General features: G+C 35.1%; 1 protein-coding gene across 1 annotated transcript in view; it reads right to left on the bottom strand.

The window, feature by feature from the left end:
* The window catches only part of LOC124363745 (teneurin-3-like), an 807,778-nt gene that overhangs the window by 762,478 nt on the left and 19,531 nt on the right, over positions 1 to 25,769 (bottom strand). The window contains exon 4 of the mRNA XM_046819007.1: positions 11,054 to 11,194. Coding sequence (XP_046674963.1) covers positions 11,054 to 11,194 — 141 coding nt within the window. The remainder of the gene's footprint in view (positions 1 to 11,053; positions 11,195 to 25,769) is intronic.

The following is a 25,769-nucleotide window of genomic DNA, read 5'->3' on the forward strand; positions in this document are numbered from 1 at the left end:
ACAATCTCACTGTTTGTACTAGAGCATGTTTCTTTTGAATTCAAAGTGACAGATACTTAAAAAATATTTGGAAGATTAAGTATTGCTTGAGAAAATTGTTAATTTCATTGTTGTTATGTTTATTAATAGCTGTGGTGCAATGCTACAGTAAAGCTTTGTACAATCAGCTAGTGTGTAAAATTTGTAAATAATATCATTATCTTGGTTATATGTTTAATGTATAATGTATAATTCTTGTTCATTGTGTTTCATTGCAGTGAATTTCGGTCAAATACACTATAAACAGTGTATTTGGTGTTTTTTGTATTAAACCCAAGAGCTATATAGTGTGATGCCAGAGAGTTTGCCATGTTGCAAGCCCGTTTATAATAATTTTGTAAAACATAGTAAATATTTGTAAAATATATACTGGAGAACATACAAAAAACAAATTTTACAAAATTATTTTCTTTTATAGCTCCGAGGACAAATAATTTTATTGCCAGAATTAGTCAAAAATAGTAGAAACATAAATATATTTTCTAAAAAAATTAGAGTATGGTTGATTGGGTCAAAATGATATTGAGTATATGTTTAAGATAATAAATTAGTGTATGATTAGTCTTGTCTGCTAAGTTATAATAATATTTAAAGTTAGAACATTATTAAAATAATTATTTTATAATATAATATTTAATGCTACATGTGTAAAGCCTAATATTTGAATTGTAAATCATGCATAAATCCTTTTTGTTTAATTCAGCACAATAGTTATACTAAATTTAAACCTTGAAACGTAATAGTACATTATTTACTACATAAGTTACAACAACTAATTTTTATCATTTCATTCTTGCTCGATTCCGCTATTTTTATTTTTTACCCTTTTTGTATATAGTATCCCCAACACAGGAACAGCCTCTTATGGGTACCTAAATTTGCCTTATTTTGTAAATCTATTGGCCTAATTATTAGGTTTAAGAAAAGAAAGAAAATCTAAAAGGATGTAACCTACTTTTTATATTTTTATTACTCTAAGTACATAAATTAGAAATAAAGTAAGTAGAAAAACATTTTTTTTATTTGTTATTTACTGCTATTGTAAATACGTTATGTCATAGTCTTATTTATTACTAAGCACTGGCAATAATATTTATTTGTAATATTCAGTTTGTTACTATGGGGAAATAAATGATTTAGTATTATTATTATTATTATTTATTTTAACATGGGTTTTTCTTGTTTGAAAATCTTATTGTAAAAAAATATTTTTTATTTTTACTTTATTGAAGTGAAAAGAATAATAAATAAAAATGTCATAGAGACATTCTAAATATGACTCTTACAAAATACCGGAATAAATTTATCAAATAACTTCAAAACATCAAAGAAATAATAGATTTTTGCTCAAATAATTACATGCTTGTTATTTTTTAATTAATGAAAAATGTTTATAGACTTTTTTAATAGTTCGAATTTAGTTGTTTAAAATCACTTAATGTACAACATGGTTTTTCAAATTCGTTGTAATAAGAAAAATATGCACAATAAGAAGATATGACTAGTTTAATCTAATGTAAGAAAATGTAATAGCCTACTTTTATCAATAAATATGATTTTTGTACGCGAACACAGGATGTAGAGTTAGTAGGCTATACTAAATAATTCAATAAAATAGAACGTGTAGACTACATAAATAGTTTTAAAAAGAAGAACGCAACAGTAAAACAACATATTATGATGCCGCTCGTAGACCGCACCGTGCCCGTCAAAATTCAAACTCCACATATCGGTGACGGTGCGGGCACGGTGCGGCCACGACGGTCTGGTGTCGGTGCGGACAAGTATGGACTTGCAGGTTGAAAACTGCGCTGCAATTCTTTCACCGTATGACGGCCAGCATACGGGCTGACTGACGTGTCGGGCGCGGTGCGGTTATGTGTGTCCCTACCTTTTAGTTTGGACTGTCGCACACATCGCATTGTGTGTGTGTGTGTAATCTGTGAAGATTAAAGTTTAGTTGACCTTGCTACTGAGTTTTATTATTGTTAAATTTATATTGTGACTAAAACTTATTCATTGTTTTACTAATGTTACATATTCGTTAGTATAGAATGTAATAATCACGTTAATATTTGTTCAACGTTTCACTAATGTGACATATTCGTTAGTATAAAATGTAATAATCACCTTAATATTTGTTCAACGTTTCACTAATGTGACATATTCGTTAGTATAGAATGTAATAATCACGTTAATATTTGTTCAACGTTTCACTAATGTGACATATTCGTTAGTATAAAATGTAATAATCACCTTAATATTTGTTCAACGTTTCACTAATGTGACATATTCGTTAGTATAAAATGTAATATTCAGGTAAATATTCATTCAACGTTTCACTAATGTTACATATTCGTTAGTATAAAATGTAATATTCACGTTAATATTTGTTCAACGTTTCACTAATGTGACATATTCGTTAGTATAAAATGTAATATTCAGGTAAATATTCATTCAACGTTTCACTAATGTTACATATTCGTTAGTATAAAATGTTATATTCACGTTAATATTTGTTCAACGTTTCACTAATGTGACATATTCGTTAGTATAAAATGTAATAATCACCTTAATATTTGTTCAACGTTTCACTAATGTGACATATTCGTTAGTATAAAATGTAATATTCAGGTAAATATTCATTCAACGTTTCACTAATGTGACATATTCGTTAGTATAAAATGTAATATTCAGGTAAATATTCATTCAACGTTTCACTAATGTTACATATTCGTTAGTATAGAATGTAATAATCACGTTAATATTTGTTCAATGTTTCACTAATGTGACATATTCGTTAGTATAAAATGTAATATTCAGGTAAATATTCATTCAACGTTTCACTAATGTTACATATTCGTTAGTATAAAATGTAATATTCACGTTAATATTTGTTCAACGTTTCACTAATGTGACATATTCGTTAGTATAAAATGTAATATTCAGGTAAATATTCATTCAACGTTTCACTAATGTTACATATTCGTTAGTATAAAATGTAATATTCACGTTAATATTTGTTCAACGTTTCACTAATGTGACATATTCGTTAGTATAAAATGTAATAATCACGTTAATATTTATTCAACGTTTCACTAATGTGACATATTCGTTAGTATAAAATGTAATAATCACATTAATATTTATTCAAATTTTCACTAATGTGACATATTTGTTAGTCTACAATGTAATACTCATGTTAAGCAATAGAACATGTTCAATCAGATGACTCATTTTATATTTTACCGCAGTCTGAATTAGACGCTAAAACAGTTACTATTCGTTATTTCATTATTAATTGACAACAATTCCTTTTTTTACAGGATGTAACTAATTTTGCATTATCATTACTGTCTCTAGTTGTTAGTCAGTCCTTACTTGTTCTTTCAGATGGAATTTGAGGGAAATTTAAGAAAAAGAGAGAATAATGACTTGATACAAAGATTTTTATCGTATTTATTCCATTTAAATATGTTAATATAAACGAATTAACAAGTTATTAAAATTGTATATAAGATTCTTTTAATACAATTTCTATAGAAAATTCAACTTTGTTTTTTTTTTTTTTATTTCTGCATTAAAGCTAAAAATCCAAATTGTAATAATAGTTCCTTGCCCATATAATCGAGTTTATATTGAAACAGTTTACATGCAAATAATAAGTCGGAATTAAGTTTGATTATGTTTAGAAAAAAACAAGTTTTAGATACTTAGTTTAATTACTTAGTAATTTGTGTAGGTAAAAATATAAAAGCTACAGAAGCAAATCTCAAATGAGAAATCCAAAACTCTAACTCTAAAAATGAATATTGCTTGAAAGATGTGCTTTAACTGTGACGGCTGCATCTCGCAAACACGTTAAACAACGACTTAACGTCATCGTCAAACTTCTGTCACTTACCTGTAAAGTTAATCACGAGCGCAGAAGGAAGCTACGGAATAAATCATGAACTCAAAACGTAACTGAGCTTTCAATAGCTAGGTCAAAAAAGGCATTTTTCTACGGTGGGTTAAACCGGAGAACGTGTAGTCTACTATGTTAAAGTGTCGATCTTAGTAAGAGAAATACACGGTATATAACGTAAGCTAGAGAAGGGGAAGTGTACTTCTTAAAACAAAATTATTGCTAAAAAGTGAATGGTAATACTTAAAATATCGATTACACTGTACTTTCCATAAGGTCTGTGATATTTATGGTTTTTAACATTAAGCAAAAACTTATTAATTTACTGAGCATTCGCGAAGCCTATCACTCGCGTGGCTTGAAAAGTTTTATTTCTGTCTTTCGGTCCTCACAATAGTATCGAAAACAAACTGACTTGCAGACTTTTTTGAACTTGTATTTATAGAAACTGTGCATGTAGCGTCATGTGTATATGACGAGCACTGAGTTCGATTGTGGTTGTAACTCCATGGGATTTTGTTGCGAGTTAATGGGTATTTTGGCAGTGGTTTTATCGGTAACGATGATGGAAACGAGAAATAGCAAGTAAAGAAGTGTGTAAACTAACTCAGTGCACTCATAAGAAATTTTAACTTGTGATGCATGTACCATGATTATCTTAACACATTCGACATAATTTTATGGCTTGTGTGTGTACAATTTAATTATTTATTACTTACAGAAATCCGATTCAGAAAATGTAATTTAGAAAAGCAAAACTTTCTAAAATTGCAAAAATTGTAAATGTATTATGAATGTGAATGTGGCAATATATCTAAAGAAATATTTCATCTGTAGATTTTAAGTTTTGAATTAAACTCCGTTTTTAAATAGAGAAGGACGAGTACTATGACGTATCTTGAACCACGGAATTTGGCTGAGCGTCTCTCAGTACGCTGATACAGTTTCTCTTTGTTTGTTTGTTGTTTGTAAAAGTTTCTGTGGCGTAGGACTGTATGTCATTTTATCTCTCAGTAACAAAATTAGATATAAACTTAATGAAATAACTAGGTTATAGTTATGAGTTAGGTTAGTTATACACCTGAGGAAGGGATCAGATGACAGATCTCGAAACGCAGTGTTAACGAATGACACTGTGAAGTGTCAGATAATTTATTATCTACTCTACCATGTATTTACAACATTTTTATCAATGCAATGATTGAACACTTTATTGGCTGAGCGTTAGCGAAGCTTATCACTAGGGGCGCTTCGTAAGATGTGTGATTAAGCAACGCAAACTTGAGATAGCAGAGCTGAGAGGTGAATAGTAATAACTAAACCCCTATGGGAGTCTGCAGTCATGACTTAAAGGATTTGCACGTCTTATTTTTATTATACTTGTACGGCGCAATAAACTAATTCCAATATAATTCCCTGATTGTTAGCGAGGCTTATTAGTCAAGAGGCTATAAAAATATCATTTCTGTCTGTGTGTCTGCCTATTTAACCACACATATCTTAAGAACGAACTAACCTGTAGACTTGAAATTTATCTTGATTTCTATAAATACGGAAGTCGATTTCGACGATGATGCATGTCTATCCGAAGGATAGACTAAGCGTCATTGGTGATAACAGATCTTATCTTCTGTCTGCCTGAGGGCTGTAAAAATGTCTTTTCTGGACTGTTTGTCTGCCTGTATAATATATCGAGAATAAAATAATCTATAGACTTAATTTACTTATATGTCTTCTGCATTACGATTGTTTTTTTTATTTATGGAAATGATAACGATTGCCCGGTGTTAACTGACAACCATGTACAATTATTTGATTGAAGTTTGTTTTTGAAGATGGAAGAATTGTAAACGAAAGAGGATTTTCCAGACATTTGCAATCGTTCAGTGATACGAAAAATAAGTAACACAACAGTTTCAAGACTTCCAATCTGATATCTTCCTCAGGTAAACTAACTAACCTAACACATAATTACAAACTAGGTTAAAATCACTAGGTTTAGGTAAGAAGAGATCGGATTGTAGATCTCGAAACGTAGTGTTACTGATTTTTTGTATCACTTAACGATGGCGAACGCCCGGAAAAAATCCTGTTTCCTTCACAACCACGTACAAACCGCTAGCTTGTAAACACAGACGCTGCTAACACTAGGTGGAGGCGCCACCGCCCGTCACAGCCCAGCGGTAATTAGCACAAGAAGCCAACGGCTCCCATTACAAGTGCGATTAAATTCTATCCCGATGCTATCAGAGCCTAATGGACCCGATAACTCCCTTAGCAGAGCTTTTAAGACGAAATGGCTTCGGGACGGGTCGGGACGGCGACAGGCTATTTACCCTCCGTTGTGCTCTTATTTACATATGCATCCTGGCCCCGATAACGACACATGTAAATAGCCCAGTCCACCTAGGCGAGTGCACTTAGGTTGTGTCACATGTAACGTACTTTTCTTCCATTACCTTACAATATATCGTTGGTAATATGTGAATACTCTACATTGTATACATAAGTTGTACGTTTTCACATTAATTTGTTGTTTCAAGACAACTAACGGCATGATATGATGTTGGTTTAATTATTTATGATATTAAAAAGCAATTCTACCAAACCTTAAACATACAAATGTGTAAGTATTAATTTAAATAAACTCTTTTAGGTTTTAACGAAAATATAACTTTTATGGAAAAAGTTCAAGGAATAATACATTTGTAGTTTTAAATAACAGAATCATTATAAACCCCTGAGCTAACAGATACAACGGGGTTTTGACAGAACGTAACAAAAGTTACCAATGAAGTAATTTCACCACGTGTTTCTATTTTATGGAATTAAACGTCTTGTGATTGTACTTAGTTTACAAATTTGTTATTCCTTTTCGTTTCCAGGATTGTTGCCCGTAAGACCAATGTAACAATGTTTTGCTTTATTTTTACCCAAACAAAATCGAGGTCATTCTTGGACCAAGAGGATTGAATATCACAGCGAACTCTCTCTATGATTCTCAATTCAAAGCTTTACAACAGGTACTCCACCAAATGTTTCTTTTGCTGAAGGGTATTCCATATTGAATAAAATATTTTGTTTCGAAATAAGACTCTATTAGTTTAACAGTATAAGATGATTTGATATGAATTAAAAAATTTTTTTTAGCCAAATTTTAAATATTCTCAACCCGTTTAGTACTTTAAAATTATTGAAACTTCTAAAATCTAAATATAATAGTAAATACATTCATTTCATGTTAAGATTATGTTTTATATTTTAATATAACCTTTAGTATGAAATACAAAAATAAATACACCTTTGCAAAAAGAATATATCTATTCAGCAAAAACTCTCAAAAGCATGTATTTTTTCCTTTTTCTTCTTGTTAGATTATGTTTTTGATAATTTTTAATATTATCCATATAATTTCTAAACCCTAAAATTGATAGTATAGTTTTAGAAACACAAAAAAACAACTTTCCGACAATTACAATAACCAATTTTATGAGTCATACTAGGAGGCTATATTTTGAAACGTTTGGAAATATAAAATGTTCTTAGTTAGTAAAAAATTCCCCGATTTTTTAATCCTCAGTTTGGTTGGTAATTAAAAAATAAATAAAATGCGACATTCTCTGACATAACTAATACATATACTGTTGTGTATCACAGGTGATAATTAAATGTTGCAATAAAAAATATTGTTTCCAAATAACTAAATAACAAGTGCATTAAAAAATAGTAAAGTTAAAAGGTCTAAGAAATAAAATGCACTTTGGCATATCTTGGAACAAATAACAATCTTTATCTTGGAATGTATAGAAATATCGACAGATTTGCTTGGCCTCCAAAAGGGATTAAATTGAAATGTAAGCGATATAGCAAGTTCTTATGAATACATTTTTGCTGAAAATATTGTGAGCTCAATAAAAAATTTACAAAGCATCGTTATATTTCATAGCTTAAGAAATATAACTGCAAATTCGTTGGTTCGATTCATAATATGGAAAATATACACATCACTAGCGGGTGATACGTAGTTTGTTTATACAGTTTAACAAATACAAATATACACATGATTTACTACAATTCGTGCAGACATAACAGCTACCCAAGTATTCATCTTCCTTAATGAATGTATTGTCTGAAACATGCCTAATGATAGAAGTTTGTCTTTGTTGATGAATTACTGATGCAAGGAGCTTGGGTAACTAATTCGAGATATTCTTGCTTTTTAAATTATAATTTGCTTACTTACATTAATATGTACAATATTTTCTAAATGCAGTAAAAGCAAATCAAAGTCAAAAAGTATTTATTTCTTCTTCAAAAAACATTTACATCTAGTTTACATGCATTTCCTTAGGTGAAATAAAATATACTGCAATAACTAGTTACGTTGCTGTAAAACTCTATAAAATAAAACTCATAAATTAATTCCCAAACTAAGTAAGAACTTGTGTTTTTAGAATGAGCCTTGTAATGTACCGCATTGTTACTTATATTTTATTTTAGGTTAATTACAACAAACTAAAAAGAATATCTATCAAAATAATAAAAATGTCTGTAAAAATAAATATACAAATATTCAAAAACTAAAATTATTAATTGATTATGTTTTTAATAATTTAAAAAGAATATACTAAAGATTTGTTTGGTTACATGGGAGAAGACTATGGCAGTTGCAACCCTCCCACCCCCCACCTAATGACTCGTACGTCCCCAATCGCTCACACTCACGTACACCCAATACACACAACTCGAACACCGCGCACACACACACACATACACACACATTGTTTTTTTATCTATAGATTGATGTTATAATTTGTTCAGTTCTGTCCCTTCCAACCTCCAGTAACCATGTATTAACTTTCTTTTTATATGTCGTGCTTGTATAAAAGTTGTTGTGCTGTAGGTCTTCAGGTATATTTCTGTATAAATAGTGGGCTATAATGAACGGATTAGTGGTCGAGTAAGTTCTTAAAAGTCTTGGTATACGTATTCCAACATTGTCCGCATTTCTTGTATTGTAATCGTGAGTTATTTCGTCGAAGATTTCATCGAATCCCTTGTGTATATGCATCAACAATTTCCTAACAAATAACTGTCGTATGTCAAAAACTTTTAAGCTGTCAAAAACGGCATTTGTAGGGTATCGCCTATTTACTACATTGTATAATCTTGCATTCATACCCAATTGTAATAAAATAAGTTATTTCGATGTTATAACTGTATGATAATACCAATCTAAAAATAAATATGAGTATAGGCATACTAATTAAAAATATGTAATAAACTTAACTATGAAAATCAAATTACTCTGGTTTTATCATTCATTTTTAATCTAAACTACATTTCGGTTTTATTTAAAAATTTACCCAATGTTTTGTAGGTACTATGTTTATAAGAAAACTTCTAAACATATAGAGATACATATTATTTACTTGCGTTACTTTTTCTTATATTTTATAATAAGTTATGTCTTACTTATGTTTTTATGAGCCAGTGGCTAGTGCGAGGCTTGTATCAAACAGAATATAAAGCATATTTTTGAGATTAATGTATGATATAATGTAATGTAATATAATGTAAGTTATTTAATAAACATTCTAATAACAAACGATTCATTAAAAATTACTAGTTACCACTGGCTGTACAAGTCATATTGTTATATTTTACAATAAAATTTGATGAATATCACGTGAATTTTGCAAAGAAAATGAAAGTACATGTGTAATATAGTTTTGAAGGATTTTTTCATTTGGTCAAAAAAACGGCGGCGATTTTTCGTGGTATCTTCCTCAGTGGAAGTGCTCAACGAAATCGGAATAATATGGATGGCGTACAATACAAGAGATGAACACATGACAAATAATTAGGGTATAAAGTCAAGAATGTCTCATTCCTTACAAGGGCTCTCGAACCTGGGGACCTACGGCTTAAAGGTAACTTGCGAACCACCACCAATAGCCTGGCAGGCGGGCTGCTTGCAAGGATCCACCTAACGTTATTTGATCCGGTTATTTCTGGATACCCGTCAAGCACACTGGCGAAATATATGACCTTATTTCTAATAAATTGTATTGATTTTTGGCAGAACAATTTCATGCCACGAGTTTTTTAACTCTTGTAAAAAGATTACAATTATTTGAATATATTATCAAGGATGGAATGGCAGGTTCCTTTCACTCATCACACTTATAGTTACAATATGTGCATGCACTTACAAGCCTGTTATGGTTCTCCGCCCACGATTATTTAAAGCGATATTCTTAATACCAGCACAAAATACAAATAAAAAAATATTTGAATGTAAATTTAATTGAATGCACATTTTGTGTTATTTAATTATTAACACAAATAGTTTTTTTTTTTAATTACTGGGTTTTATATTATTTTTTAAAATTAAATCTTTGACAGACCACCATTTTTACTGGACTGAGATAGATACATTTGGTCTGCGGTATTGTTGTTCTATATTACAAGAATCTTTACATTGATAGGGGTGTTAACATTAAAACGTTCAACTTATACCCCCCTCCCATTAATATCGCTTTTACGGTTGGGATTGAAGTACTCATGTATCCCAAAAGCCGCGATTCTTAGCCTTAGGCCTATAACTATTCTCCCATGGCTATTGGTCAATATATTTCTGTTCAAAACTGGATAAAAGGAGGGAGTGGACTTTTGGAAGACCTGGTGTTCTTTCAATGTACAACCCTTAAATTTACGGGCAGGCAAGTGGTCTAAGGCGTCGGATTTTAAGTGTGAGTTAGAGATAGCGCACTTTCAAATCCTGTCTGTGACCGATTTTATCAGTAACTTTTTATCAGGATTTGAAAATGCGCTATCTCGACCTTGTACTGAATCGACTCTCCGCCTTATTCTGTTTGATAAGATCTTCGCACAGGCCAGTGGCTCATAAGAACCGGGCATTATAATGCCAGAAAGGGGATAGGACTATCCTTCTTAGAAGGGGATCTTTTATACTAAGAGGTCAAATAATTTTAAAATCCTGAATGGGTATCTTTAAGAGTCCTTTGGAACTAAACACATCTATTTAACGTTGAACCATCCTAAAACTATCGTGCAGATTAATTTATTACGTCATAAACATACCTTGAGACGGGAAGACGAATGAAGTATTGACACTGTCAGGGGTAGTCCTGGCACGGTGGCCAAGGGAGGGGTGGTGCAGTGAAGGCCCTCTGGGGGGCACCTCGGGGGGTGCAGGTTCTGGGGGAGAGTGCTCGCCTGATTCTGGAAACAGTATACAACAAATTAGTATTTTTGAATTTGCAACGGATGATAACAATATTATTCAGATAAGTTTTGATATACTGGACCGAAGTTGTGAATTAATGTACTGAACATATTTCAATTCACAAATATGAGAGACATGTTTAAATATGTTTAAAGATTCATTATCAAAAAATTATAAATAACAAGCGTTTTCATAAAAATACATTAATGGCAACAAACAACTGGTAACGCTCAACTGTGACAATGTTTCGCACTCATGGCTTGTATAAGCGTATCTTTAAAGTAGTCGTGATCGCTTATGCGTTGACTGATATTGTTAGAAAAAGTACCGTTGAAATTGCTAAAAAAATTGTTGTTATCTTGCAAAAATTGTTTAACCTACGTAAAACAGCTGATGAGAACAGCCTATGAAAATTTAAGTAGTCGTGATCGCTTATGCGTAGACGGATATTGTTAGAAAAAGTACCGTTGGAATTGCTAAAAAAATTGTTGTTATTTGCAAAAAAATGTTTAACCTATGTAAAACAGCTGATGGGAACAACGTATGAAAAGACAAACTTTTTGTTGCTCCCGGCGCGTGCAAGCGTACCTTTAAAGTGGTCGTGTTCGCTTATGCATTGACGGATTTCGTTGAAACAAGTACCGTTGGAATTTTAATAACGTTCTAGAGATAAAAATTTTATACTTATAATTTTTTTATAAAAATTAACAAAATGGCGGCCAGCGGCTAAACGATACATTTCTGAACCTATAGCCTATTTATAAGATATTTTTTGCTTGAAATGATGAATACTATCTGCCATAGAAGATTTTGACACCCTTCTTTGAACACCCTGTATATTATTTAAATGTATGTAACAACTTTGAGATTTCTATTAAATATTTTTGGGCTTACTATATGATTAGATGCTATAGATACAGCAAAAAAAAAAAAAAAAAAAAAAAAAAACAACAACAACGACACTGAAAAATAAAATAAATGTAGAAAACTAAACAGTATTGGCTAAAAAAAGTTTATACTGGCTGCTGCAGAAAAGTTAACCTCACATAAATGCAGTAAATGGCTACAGTAATACTTTCTTCCTTTATTGTGTTATAATGTTTAAACTAGTTACTATATAAAAATAAATTAAAATTAAAATGTTTCAGAAATAAATAAAACCTTAAATTAAAACCTAATATCAGTGGGGGTAATACGTGTCAGCCCAAAACTATTATTAAACCTAATTGTATACGCAAAATCTATTTCAATATAGTATACACTTTTTTAATAGTAACGGATATTTTTTTCAATTTATTTCGTAAAACTAACAACCAAATTGATATTATACTAGCAAATAAAACACATTATTTAAACCGCCTAATTTTAGAAACACCATAACGGTTGTACAACAACGCACGAGCAAAACGAAATGTATAAAACTAATCTAACTAGTATCTAAATATTTTAAAAGGAGACAAAATGAGTGTCACAAATTTATTAGCAATTTTTACTCAGCCTCTTTATAGGTGGTCAGGTTTATAGATCAATTAAGTCTACCAATTTTGTAATATTTTATATTACAGGAGCAGAACTTGGATGATGGTTTTATGTTGTCTGGATGTCAATATTAAACACTGCAGTGATTTGAAACTTGGACTAAACAAATTAATGTTGTTTTGAAGCATAATCTATAAACTCAAGTAATTCATGAATGTATTGAATTTATAAATGTAGTTTTCAATATTGCTAATAAAGAAAGTAAAAAACAATATTTTAATGTAGGATTTGTTTTTAAAAATGTTCCAGTATATGTCTTTCATTTAATCATCCCATTTGCTTTATCTACGCCGTCTTCATAAAAACGGAATTATTATTTTTTACGGATTTCTTTTACGAGATTTATACATTGGGAGGGAATAAGTAATTTTATTGGATACAAATTTCGATAAAAAATGTTTCAGACAGTAAATTATTCAAGATAATTTCTGGTACTTTCTCATCAGATTCACCAACAATTTTCATCTGGCATTCATTTAAGATTTATACATCGGAAGGAATTAAATAATTTTATTCGATACAAATTTGGATGAGAAATCTATAAGACAGTACATTTTTCAAGACAATTTCTAGTAGTTTCCTCATCAGATTGGTGAACAATGTAAAGTAAATGAAGCCTGATGATCGGTAATGGAGTGTGGGCAGGTAGGTACTAAGGGGATTGTGACGAAGTTAGCACAGTGTCAGAGTCAGGCCCAACTTGTGCCAACTCTGCCAAAGTCTATTAAGTACTCCAAAATTTTAAACAGGCTTCTAGGATGGACTTCTCTTGATTAAGGACAGGCCTTAATCTCCTGAAAGTTTACGTATCCTGTTGCACTTAGCTGGAAGTGGACTGTTTTGTTAATGTAATTAATTCGAAGAGATATAATTATTAAAATATTAATCAAAATTCCAGTAAAATTCAATACGAAACTTGAATGTTTCATTTCTCTGAAGTAAAATGGGGTAGGGTACGATAAGCGGACCCGGATTTTTATATCGAAATTGGCAAACGATATTACTCAATCATAACCATCGATATGAACAATCTAAATATGATACTAATTAATTATTTTGAACAAATAACTTAAATAATCTATATCAACAGCTGTAAACACTTTCAAATAATACACGTAAGGTAATATTTCAATTTTACATAAGTAACATTTGATTATTAAGAATGGCAGTCAATTTTAGAAAACTACACAACATTGCTTTGAACATGAAAGACCCGTACCGTACCGAAAAACCCTTTATGTAAAATTTGTGTGAAAGAAGCAAAGTAACTGTGAGAGGAGTAATTGTGGTCGTCTTCAGTTTTCCTAATTTTGGTTATAATAATTTGTTTGATCGCTGTTAATATTAAATTCACATTTTAATTTAAAACATATGTTTGTTGTTGCGGACTACAGAATGATACTTTTATATCGATTGATAGTCTAGGATTTGAGATGCGAGTATTAGGTATCGATGATTACATTCTTCGATATAAAAAACCGGGTCCGCTTATCGTACCCTACCCGTAAAATGGTATAGTGGTTATTAGTGGTATAATTATAAAGTATTAAATTAGTATTCGGTACATATATATTCGAAATTGTTGAGTAAATAGATTTTATCCCCTTGAAGCCTCAACCCTTGACAATGCTGGCTCAATTTGGCTGTTATTCTTGTATGGGACCTCCCCGAGATTTGAACCTGTGATCTCTCAATTAGAGGTCCATAACTATATCCACTAGTCTACGGAGGAGGGTTTATGTACATAGTTATTATCAATAATCTGAAACTCCTACCAGAGAATACATATTTACACATGTATGCAAACAACAGTGGATAAAGGCAAGGTTTTAAATTGTCATTATAACCGAACTGTTTGAAGACCTACACAACAGCTGTTGTAATGATGGAACAACTCCAGTACTGTTTACACAACGTGTCTTCAGTAATTAGACATGGAATAATTATCCTATCGATTGGTGGCTATGTTGATGCCTTCTATAGCACACTCGTTACGGTTAACGCATAACACTCTGTTAACCAGTTCAAATTGTAATCAAATAACTCATTGTTTGGGTGGTTTAAAATAAACATTAAAACCAGGCTTTTTATATATAAATTTTAAGAATATTGTTACTCATAGAAGTACTTTTTTGGACAAATTTAGAATGTCTAGATGTGATAGTAATATTAGACACTTACAAAACGTAACTGTACTGATGATTAGATATAAACTTAACATAAAAATAGGATAAGAAGAGTACGCGTAGCTTAATAGAAGAAAGCCTGTAAGTAAAGCAGAGGGAGTAATATTGAATTTTATATTTAATGATAAAAGTACTATTATATATTTATATTGCTATTAAACGCAAATTTGAAGTTGACACATGGGGTTTTGTTTTTAGCCATTGCTTTTATGAGTAAATTTAAGCAACAACTCAATTTGATAATGGAATGTAAATATTATGCCTTCCGTGATAGAAGAGCAGACCACTGGACCGAATCAGGCCAGGAAATATAAACAAATTGTAAAATTCTCTATCTCATACCTGCAACCCTCACTCCTCTTCCTCTTCTCTCCCTATATCTCTCCCTCTCCATCACCCTCTCTTTATACACCTCTCTCCCTTTCTATACCTCCCCTTCTCTCAATCCCTCTCACCCTTGCTCTCCCAATCACCCTCTTCCTTCCTTTCCCTTTCCCTCACTCACTCTCTCTCACTCAGTCACTCTCACTCTTTCTCGCTCACAAATTGCTTGTGTATAAGTTACGCAAGTTTTTTCCACAACGACTTTAATGAATGGTAAATTGTAAAATGTCTGGGCCTGTCCTGGCAAAAGAGTAGATCTGTGGTATAAGCTAGACCAGGTAAAATAAAGAAATAGACAAATTGTCAAATGCTATCTCTCTATATTTCGCTCCCTCTCCTAGACGTTGGAAGTAGTAAAGGAGGCCTTTTAGTCCTAACTTAGCCTCTATAAATAAAATGTTTATTTTTTTTCAGTTCTTTCTCCTTCCTCTCATATTTTTTATTAACAAAAGAAATAAAAATATGCTGCACTTTTATCACTGTATATCAGATAATGAAGTGAAGCAAAGTGTTTTAATTTTCCGACTAAAGTCGTTGCAAGGATTACATAATGTTGTAAAACTCTATCAATATAAATGTCTACCATTGTGTAGAGATATATTTCGCCCTTCAGGAAAGGTATTTTAGTTATTGTATCATGAAAATTCTCAAAAAGAACTTGAGCACTGACTAATAAAAAAGCTATTAGAAAGTAACAAGTTCTAGTGCGTGCGTGCGTGCGTTCGCGCGCGCGCGCGCGCGCGCGCGCGTGTGTGTGTGTGTGTGTGTGTGTGTGTGTGTATGTGTGTGTGGCGTGTGTATAATATATATTATATACTATCGTGTGACAGTTCCACGGCTAACTGCAGTAAGCCTACATTGTCACTGTGAGATATACTGTACAGCACATTGTGTCCTCAACATGACTGTGCTTGTTCACGTGGTAACTTGTACACGGTGCATAGTTGCAGACTAATATCGTGTGACAATTACACAGCTAACTGCCGTAAGCCTACATTGTCACTGTGATATATACTGTACAGAACATTGTCTCCTCGACATGACTGTGCTTGTTCACGTGGTAACTTGCACACAATGCATAGCTACAGACCAATATCGTGTGACAGTTCCACGGCTAACTGCAGTAAGCTTACATTGTCACTGGGAGATATACTGTACAGAACATTGTGTCCTCAACATGACTGTGCTTGTTCACGTGGTAACTTGTACACGGTGCATAGTTGCAGACTAATATCGTGTGACAATTACACAGCTAACTGCAGTAAGCCTACATTGTCACTGTGATATATACTGTACAGAACATTGTCTCCTCGACATGACTGTGCTTGTTCACGTGGTAACTTGTACACAATGCATAGCTACAGACCAATATCGTGTGACAGTTACACAGCTAACTGCAGTAAGCCTACATTGTCACTGTGAGATATACTGTACAGAACATTGTGTCCTCAACATGACTGTGCTTGTTCACGTGGTAACTTGTACACGGTGCATAGTTCCAGACTAATATCGTGTGACAGTTACACAGCTAACTGCAGTAAGCCTACATTGTCACTGTGATATATACTGTACAGAACATTGTCTCCTCGACATGACTGTGCTTGTTCACGTGGTAACTTGTACACAATGCATAGCTGCAGACCAATATCGTGTGACAGTTACACAGCTAACTGCAGTAAGCCTACATTGTCACTGTGAGATATACTGTACAGAACATTGTGTCCTCAACATGACTGTGCTTGTTCACGTGGTAACTTGTACACGGTGCATAGCTGCAGACCAATATCGTGTGACAGTTACACAGCTAACTGCAGTAAGCCTACATTGTCACTGTGAGATATACTGTACAGAACATTGTGTCCTCGACATGACTGTGCTTGTTCACGTGGTAACTTGTACACGGTGCATAGCTGCAGACCAATATCGTGTGACAGTTACACAGCTAACTGCAGTAAGCCTACATTGTCACTGTGAGATATACTGTACAGAACATTGTGTCCTCGACATGACTGTGCTTGTTCACGTGGTAACTTGTACACGGTGCATAGTTGCAGACCAATATCGTGTGACAGTTACACAGCTAACTGCAGTAAGCCTACATTGTCACTGTGAGATATACTGTACAGAACATTGTGTCCTCAACATGACTGTGCTTGTTCACATGGTAACTTGTACACGGTGCATAGCTGCAGACCAATATCGTGTGACAGTTACACAGCTAACTGCAGTAAGCCTACATTGTCACTGTGAGATATACTGTACAGAACATTGTCTCCTCGACATGACTGTGCTTGTTCACGTGGTAACTTGTACACGGTGCATAGTTGCAGACCAATATCGTGTGACAGTTACACAGCTAACTGCAGTAAGCCTACATTGTCACTGTGATATATACTGTACAGAACATTGTCTCCTCGACATGACTGTGCTTGTTCACGTGGTAACTTGTACACAATGCATAGCTACAGACCAATATCGTGTGACAGTTACACAGCTAACTGCAGTAAGCCTACATTGTCACTGTGAGATATACTGTACAGAACATTGTCTCCTCGACATGACTGTGCTTGTTCACGTGGTAACTTGTACACGGTGCATAGTTGCAGACCAATATCGTGTGACAGTTACACAGCTAACTGCAGTAAGCCTACATTGTCACTGTGAGATATACTGTACAGAACATTGTCTCCTCGACATGACTGTGCTTGTTCACGTGGTAACTTGTACACGGTGCATAGCTGCAGACCAATATCGTGTGACAGTTACACAGCTAACTGCAGTAAGCCTACATTGTCACTGTGAGATATACTGTACAGAACATTGGGTCCTCGACATGACTGTGCTTGTTCACATGGTAACTTGTACACGGTGCATAGCTGCAGACCAATATCGTGTGACAGTTACACAGCTAACTGCAGTAAGCCTACATTGTCACTGTGATATATACTGTACAGAACATTGTCTCCTCGACATGACTGTGCTTGTTCACGTGGTAACTTGTACACGGTGCATAGCTGCAGACCAATATCGTGTGACAGTTACACAGCTAACTGCAGTAAGCCTACATTGTCACTGTGAGATATACTGTACAGAACATTGTCTCCTCGACATGACTGTGCTTGTTCACATGGTAACTTGTACACGGTGCATAGTTGCAGACCAATATCGTGTGACAGTTACACAGCTAACTGCAGTAAGCCTACATTGTCACTGTGAGATATACTGTACAGAACATTGTCTCCTCAACATGACTGTGCTTGTTCACGTGGTAACTTGTACACGGTGCATAGCTGCAGACCAATATTGTGTGACAGTTACACAGCTAACTGCAGTAAGCCTACATTGTCACTGTGAGATATACTGTACAGAACATTGTGTCCTCGACATGACTGTGCTTGTTCACGTGGTAACTTGTACACGGTGCATAGTTGCAGACCAATATCGTGTGACAGTTACACAGCTAACTGCAGTAAGCCTACATTGTCACTGTGAGATATACTGTACAGAACATTGTCTCCTCGACATGACTGTGCTTGTTCACGTGGTAACTTGTACACGGTGCATAGCTGCAGACCAATATTGTGTGACAGTTACACAGCTAACTGCAGTAAGCCTACATTGTCACTGTGAGATATACTGTACAGAACATTGTCTCCTCGACATGACTGTGCTTGTTCACGTGGTAACTTGTACACGGTGCATAGTTGCAGACCAATATCGTGTGACAGTTACACAGCTAACTGCAGTAAGCCTACATTGTCACTGTGAGATATACTGTACAGAACATTGTGTCCTCGACATGACTGTGCTTGTTCACGTGGTAACTTGTACACGGTGCATAGCTGCAGACCAATATCGTGTGACAGTTACACAGCTAACTGCAGTAAGCCTACATTGTCACTGTGAGATATACTGTACAGAACATTGTGTCCTCGACATGACTGTGCTTGTTCACGTGGTAACTTGTACACGGTGCATAGTTGCAGACCAATATCGTGTGACAGTTACACAGCTAACTGCAGTAAGCCTACATTGTCACTGTGAGATATACTGTACAGAACATTGTGTCCTCGACATGACTGTGCTTGTTCACGTGGTAACTTGTACACGGTGCATAGTTGCAGACCAATATCGTGTGACAGTTACACAGCTAACTGCAGTAAGCCTACATTGTCACTGTGAGATATACTGTACAGAACATTGTCTCCTCGACATGACTGTGCTTGTTCACGTGGTAACTTGTACACGGTGCATAGCTGCAGACCAATATCGTGTGACAGTTACACAGCTAACTGCAGTAAGCCTACATTGTCACTGTGAGATATACTGTACAGAACATTGTGTCCTCGACATGACTGTGCTTGTTCACGTGGTAACTTGTACACGGTGCATAGTTGCAGACCAATATCGTGTGACAGTTACACAGCTAACTGCAGTAAGCCTACATTGTCACTGTGAGATATACTGTACAGAACATGTTCTCCTCAACATGACTGTGCTTGTTCACGTGGTAACTTGTACACGGTGCATAGCTGCAGACCAATATCGTGTGACAGTTACACAGCTAACTGCAGTAAGCCTACATTGTCACTGTGAGATATACTGTACAGAACATTGTCTCCTCGACATGACTGTGCTTGTTCACGTTGTAACTTGTACACAGTGCATAGCTGCAGACCAATATCGTGTGACAGTTACACAGCTAACTGCAGTAAGCCTACATTGTCACTGTGAGATATACTGTACAGAACATTGTCTCCTCGACATGACTGTGCTTGTTCACGTGGTAACTTGTACACGGTGCATAGCTGCAGACCAATATCGTGTGACAGTTACACAGCTAACTGCAGTAAGCCTACATTGTCACTGTGAGATATACTGTACAGAACATTGTCTCCTCAACATGACTGTGCTTGTTCACGTGGTAACTTGTACACGGTGCATAGCTGCAGACCAATATCGTGTGACAGTTACACAGCTAACTGCAGTAAGCCTACATTGTCACTGTGAGATATACTGTACAGAACATTGTCTCCTCGACATGACTGTGCTTGTTCACGTGGTAACTTGTACACGGTGCATAGCCTCAGACCAATATCGTGTGACAGTTACACAGCTAACTGCAGTAAGCCTACATTGTCACTGTGAGATATACTGTACAGAACATTGTCTCCTCAACATGACTGTGCTTGTTCACATGGTAACTTGTACACGGTGCATAGCTGCAGACCAATATCGTGTGACAGTTACACAGCTAACTGCAGTAAGCCTACATTGTCACTGTGAGATATACTGTACAGAACATTGTCTCCTCAACATGACTGTGCTTGTTCACGCGGTAACTTGTACACGGTGCATAGCCTCAGACCAATATCGTGTGACAGTTACACAGCTAACTGCAGTAAACCTACATTGTCACTGTGAGATATACTGTACAGAACATTGTGTCCTCAACATGACTGTGCTTGTTCACATGGTAACTTGTACACGGTGCATAGCTGCAGACCAATATCGTGTGACAGTTACACAGCTAACTGCAGTAAGCCTACATTGTCACTGGGAGATATACTGTACAGAACATTGTGTCCTCGACATGACTGTGCTTGTTCACGTGGTAACTTGTACACGGTGCATAGCTGCAGACCAATATCGTGTGACAGTTACACAGCTAACTGCAGTAAGCCTACATTGTCACTGTGAGATATACTGTACAGAACATTGTCCCCTCAACATGACTGTGCTTGTTCACGTGGTAACTTGTACACGGTGCATAGCTGCAGACCAATATCGTGTGACAGTTACACAGCTAACTGCAGTAAGCCTACATTGTCACTGGGAGATATACTGTACAGAACATTGTGTCCTCAACATGACTGTGCTTGTTCACGTGGTAACTTGTACACGGTGCATAGCTGCAGACCAATATCGTGTGACAGTTACACAGCTAACTGCAGTAAGCCTACATTGTCACTGTGAGATATACTGTACAGAACATTGTCTCCTCGACATGACTGTGCTTGTTCACGTGGTAACTTGTACACGGTGCATAGCTGCAGACCAATATCGTGTGACAGTTACACAGCTAACTGCAGTAAGCCTACATTGTCACTGTGAGATATACTGTACAGAACATTGTGTCCTCGACATGACTGTGCTTGTTCACGTGGTAACTTGTACACGGTGCATAGCTGCAGACCAATATCGTGTGACAGTTACACAGCTAACTGCAGTAAGCCTACATTGTCACTGTGAGATATACTGTACAGAACATTGTGTCCTCGACATGACTGTGCTTGTTCACGTGGTAACTTGTACACGGTGCATAGCTGCAGACCAATATCGTGTGACAGTTACACAGCTAACTGCAGTAAGCCTACATTGTCACTGTGAGATATACTGTACAGAACATTGTCTCCTCAACATGACTGTGCTTGTTCACGTGGTAACTTGTACACGGTGCATAGCCTCAGGCCAATATCGTGTGACAGTTACACAGCTAACTGCAGTAAGCCTACATTGTCACTGTGAGATATACTGTACAGAACATTGTCTCCTCAACATGACTGTGCTTGTTCACATGGTAACTTGTACACGGTGCATAGCTGCAGACCAATATCGTGTGACAGTTACACGGCTAACTGCAGTAAGCCTACATTGTCACTGTGAGATATACTGTACAGAACATTGTCTCCTCGACATGACTGTGCTTGTTCACGTGGTAACTTGTACACGGTGCATAGCCTCAGACCAATATCCTGTGACAGTTACACAGCTAACTGCAGTAAGCCTACATTGTCACTGTGAGATATACTGTACAGATCATTGTGTCCTCAACATGACTGTGCTTGTTCACGTGGTAACTTGTACACGGTGCATAGCTGCAGACCAATATCGTGTGACAGTTACACAGCTAACTGCAGTAAGCCTACATTGTCACTGTGAGATATACTGTACAGAACATTGTGTCCTCAACATGACTGTGCTTGTTCACATGGTAACTTGTACACGGTGCATAGCTGCAGACCAATATCGTGTGACAGTTACACAGCTAACTGCAGTAAGCCTACATTGTCACTGTGAGATATACTGTACAGAACATTGTGTCCTCGACATGACTGTGCTTGTTCACGTGGTAACTTGTACACGGTGCATAGCTGCAGACCAATATCGTGTGACAGTTACACAGCTAACTGCAGTAAGCCTACATTGTCACTGTGAGATATACTGTACAGAACATTGTCTCCTCGACATGACTGTGCTTGTTCACGTGGTAACTTGTACACGGTGCATAGCTGCAGACCAATATCGTGTGACAGTTACACAGCTAACTGCAGTAAGCCTACATTGTCACTGTGAGATATACTGTACAGAACATTGTGTCCTCAACATGACTGTGCTTGTTCACGTGGTAACTTGTACACGGTGCATAGCTGCAGACCAATATCGTGTGACAGTTACACAGCTAACTGCAGTAAGCCTACATTGTCACTGTGAGATATACTGTACAGAACATTGTGTCCTCAACATGACTGTGCTTGTTCACGTGGTAACTTGTACACGGTGCATAGCTGCAGACCAATATCGTGTGACAGTTACACAGCTAACTGCAGTAAGCCTACATTGTCACTGTGAGATATACTGTACAGAACATTGTGTCCTCAACATGACTGTGCTTGTTCACGTGGTAACTTGTACACGGTGCATAGCTGCAGACCAATATCGTGTGACAGTTACACAGCTAACTGCAGTAAGCCTACATTGTCACTGTGAGATATACTGTACAGAACATTGTGTCCTCAACATGACTGTGCTTGTTCACGTGGTAACTTGTACACGGTGCATAGCTGCAGACCAATATCGTGTGACAGTTACACAGCTAACTGCAGTAAGCCTACATTGTCACTGTGAGATATACTGTACAGAACATTGTCTCCTCAACATGACTGTGCTTGTTCACATGGTAACTTGTACACGGTGCATAGCTGCAGACCAATATCGTGTGACAGTTACACGGCTAACTGCAGTAAGCCTACATTGTCACTGTGAGATATACTGTACAGAACATTGTCTCCTCAACATGACTGTGCTTGTTCACGCGGTAACTTGTACACGGTGCATAGCCTCAGGCCAATATCGTGTGACAGTTACACAGCTAACTGCAGTAAGCCTACATTGTCACTGTGAGATATATTGTACAGAACATTGTGTCCTCGACATGACTGTGCTTGTTTACGTGGTAAGTTGTATACACGGTGCATAGCTGCAGACCAATATCGTGTGACAGTTACACAGCTAACTGCAGTAAGCCTACATTGTCACTGGGAGATATACTGTACAGAACATTGTGTTCTCAACATGAGTGTGCTTGTTCACGTGGTAACTCTTACACGGTGCATAGTTGCAGACCAATATCGTGTGACAGTTACACAGCTAACTGCAGTAAGCCTACATTGTCACTGTGAGATATACTGTACAGAACATTGTGTCCTGGTTGTATTCTGTGAGCAGTAATACCGCTGACTTTACTGTTCTAAATTAGCTGATATGCTAACATATTCCTGGAGCAGAATTTAGTTTCCCAATGGATTTACGAAAATACCATAAATAAAGTATTAGATGAACAATCTTGAAAAGGTAATTTGTTACACAATATTAAGTATCTATATCAATATGTTTAGATGAAAGCTGTTACAAATAGGATAGTTACACTGTACATAAACTCTTTTATATTTGTAGTGTTTAAAATTAGCTATATATACACTTATAAATTAGTAAATATGTACTTTAAATTTGTAATTGAATAGAAAGACTCGATAGTCATCTAATTAATATAAAATACAAGCTATTCACTACTTTATAGATACATCGGACAATGACTTTGGTCAGTGATGTGAGAGTAATGGGAATAAATCGGTAAAGGAAATAAATAGGAGTGGAAGCAAACATTGAGATCACATTAAAAATAACGTTTAATGTTATGGAATTTATGTAAAAACTTCCTGACCCACTACAGATCCTGCATTTTACTCTGATTTTTTTGATCGCCTTTTTAGCAAACGTGGAAGGCCTAAACTCATGTCAAGTAATTGATCATGGCAAAGCAGTGATGGTATTAGAGTAATATTGCACTTTGAGCTGAAATATTCGTAGCCTCAATCATTGTTTATTGTAAAAACAGAACCCCCACTTCCTTCTTCCACCTGATTGGTAATAGCCCATACGACGTCATTACCGTGTAGTAAATCCTGCATTCATCGTAAGGGTTCGACAACTCCTTATGTGGTCCAGTTTAATCAGTACAGAATAGAACTGCCACCCCCCCCCCCTATGTCACACAGAAGGTAAACGTGTCCGTGATAATTCTATATATGCAACACAAAAGGTGTGCCAATACGTAATTAATTGTCCCGGCCTACCATACAATTGTTGCATTGCGTGTAATTGAAGTATAGTATGCTTTTCAAAGATGAATTTATCATACAACCAAACTGAACTTCCAAGAAGAAAAGAGTAAACTTATCCTGTTAAAGTGAACAATTTCGACTTTTCCTGCGTTCAAATCATCTTCCAAACTTTGAATTTCCATGGCCCACCCCATCCTCCCACTTTGTGAATAGTTGCTCTCCGCAGTGATAAATAACGGCACTGTCAAAGAATTCCGTCTCAATCTAATAAGAAGGGGAAATTATATATAACTTGTAAAAAATAATATACATAGCAATGAAACACTGAATGACAGATAAAGAAAGAACAATCCATTATTAATAATTTAGTTTTTAGCATGATATCAATTGAAAGAAAAACGTATTAAATATAAGAAGGACTGTAAAACTTAATGTTATTTAAGGAAATATCACATCTTATTTTTTGTTACCATAACAATTTAAAACCCCATAATCCACGCTGCTAGTATTTAATCATTTAACATTGAAATAATAAATATAGACATTTCTAATTTTTTCGTAATATTCCCTGGCAAATAATAGTATAATATTAGGAGACACATCACAGTAATGGTAAAATCCAATCGATTAAGTCTGGTTACGACTATACAAGGTCATTTGTACCAATCAGTATTTCCATGTGATATATCATACGTTAATAAAGAAATTCAAGGATGTAAATGGACATTTCAATTACTCTTTAAAAAAATCTTTTAGCGTAATCTTAAGCTTATACAATACTTGAAAAGCTCAAATTCTAAAACTAATTTTCAAGTTATAGAAACAATTATTTAATTGATTAACTAGATTTATTAACGATGTTTTTCTGAATAATCATTATTTACTACAATTATTTGAATAGATATTTGTCAAAATAAAGAATAGAATTGAAAAATTTGTACCTTACCAAGGTTTAATAATAATATTGCATTCTAGAACTAAACTAAACGCTAAGAGTTAATATCCATACGAACACAACTGAACAGAGAATCTTTCTAAAAGGTCAAGACCAACAAAAG

This window comes from Homalodisca vitripennis, chromosome 5 (assembly GCF_021130785.1).
Source record: "Homalodisca vitripennis isolate AUS2020 chromosome 5, UT_GWSS_2.1, whole genome shotgun sequence".
NCBI lineage: Eukaryota > Metazoa > Arthropoda > Insecta > Hemiptera > Cicadellidae > Homalodisca > Homalodisca vitripennis.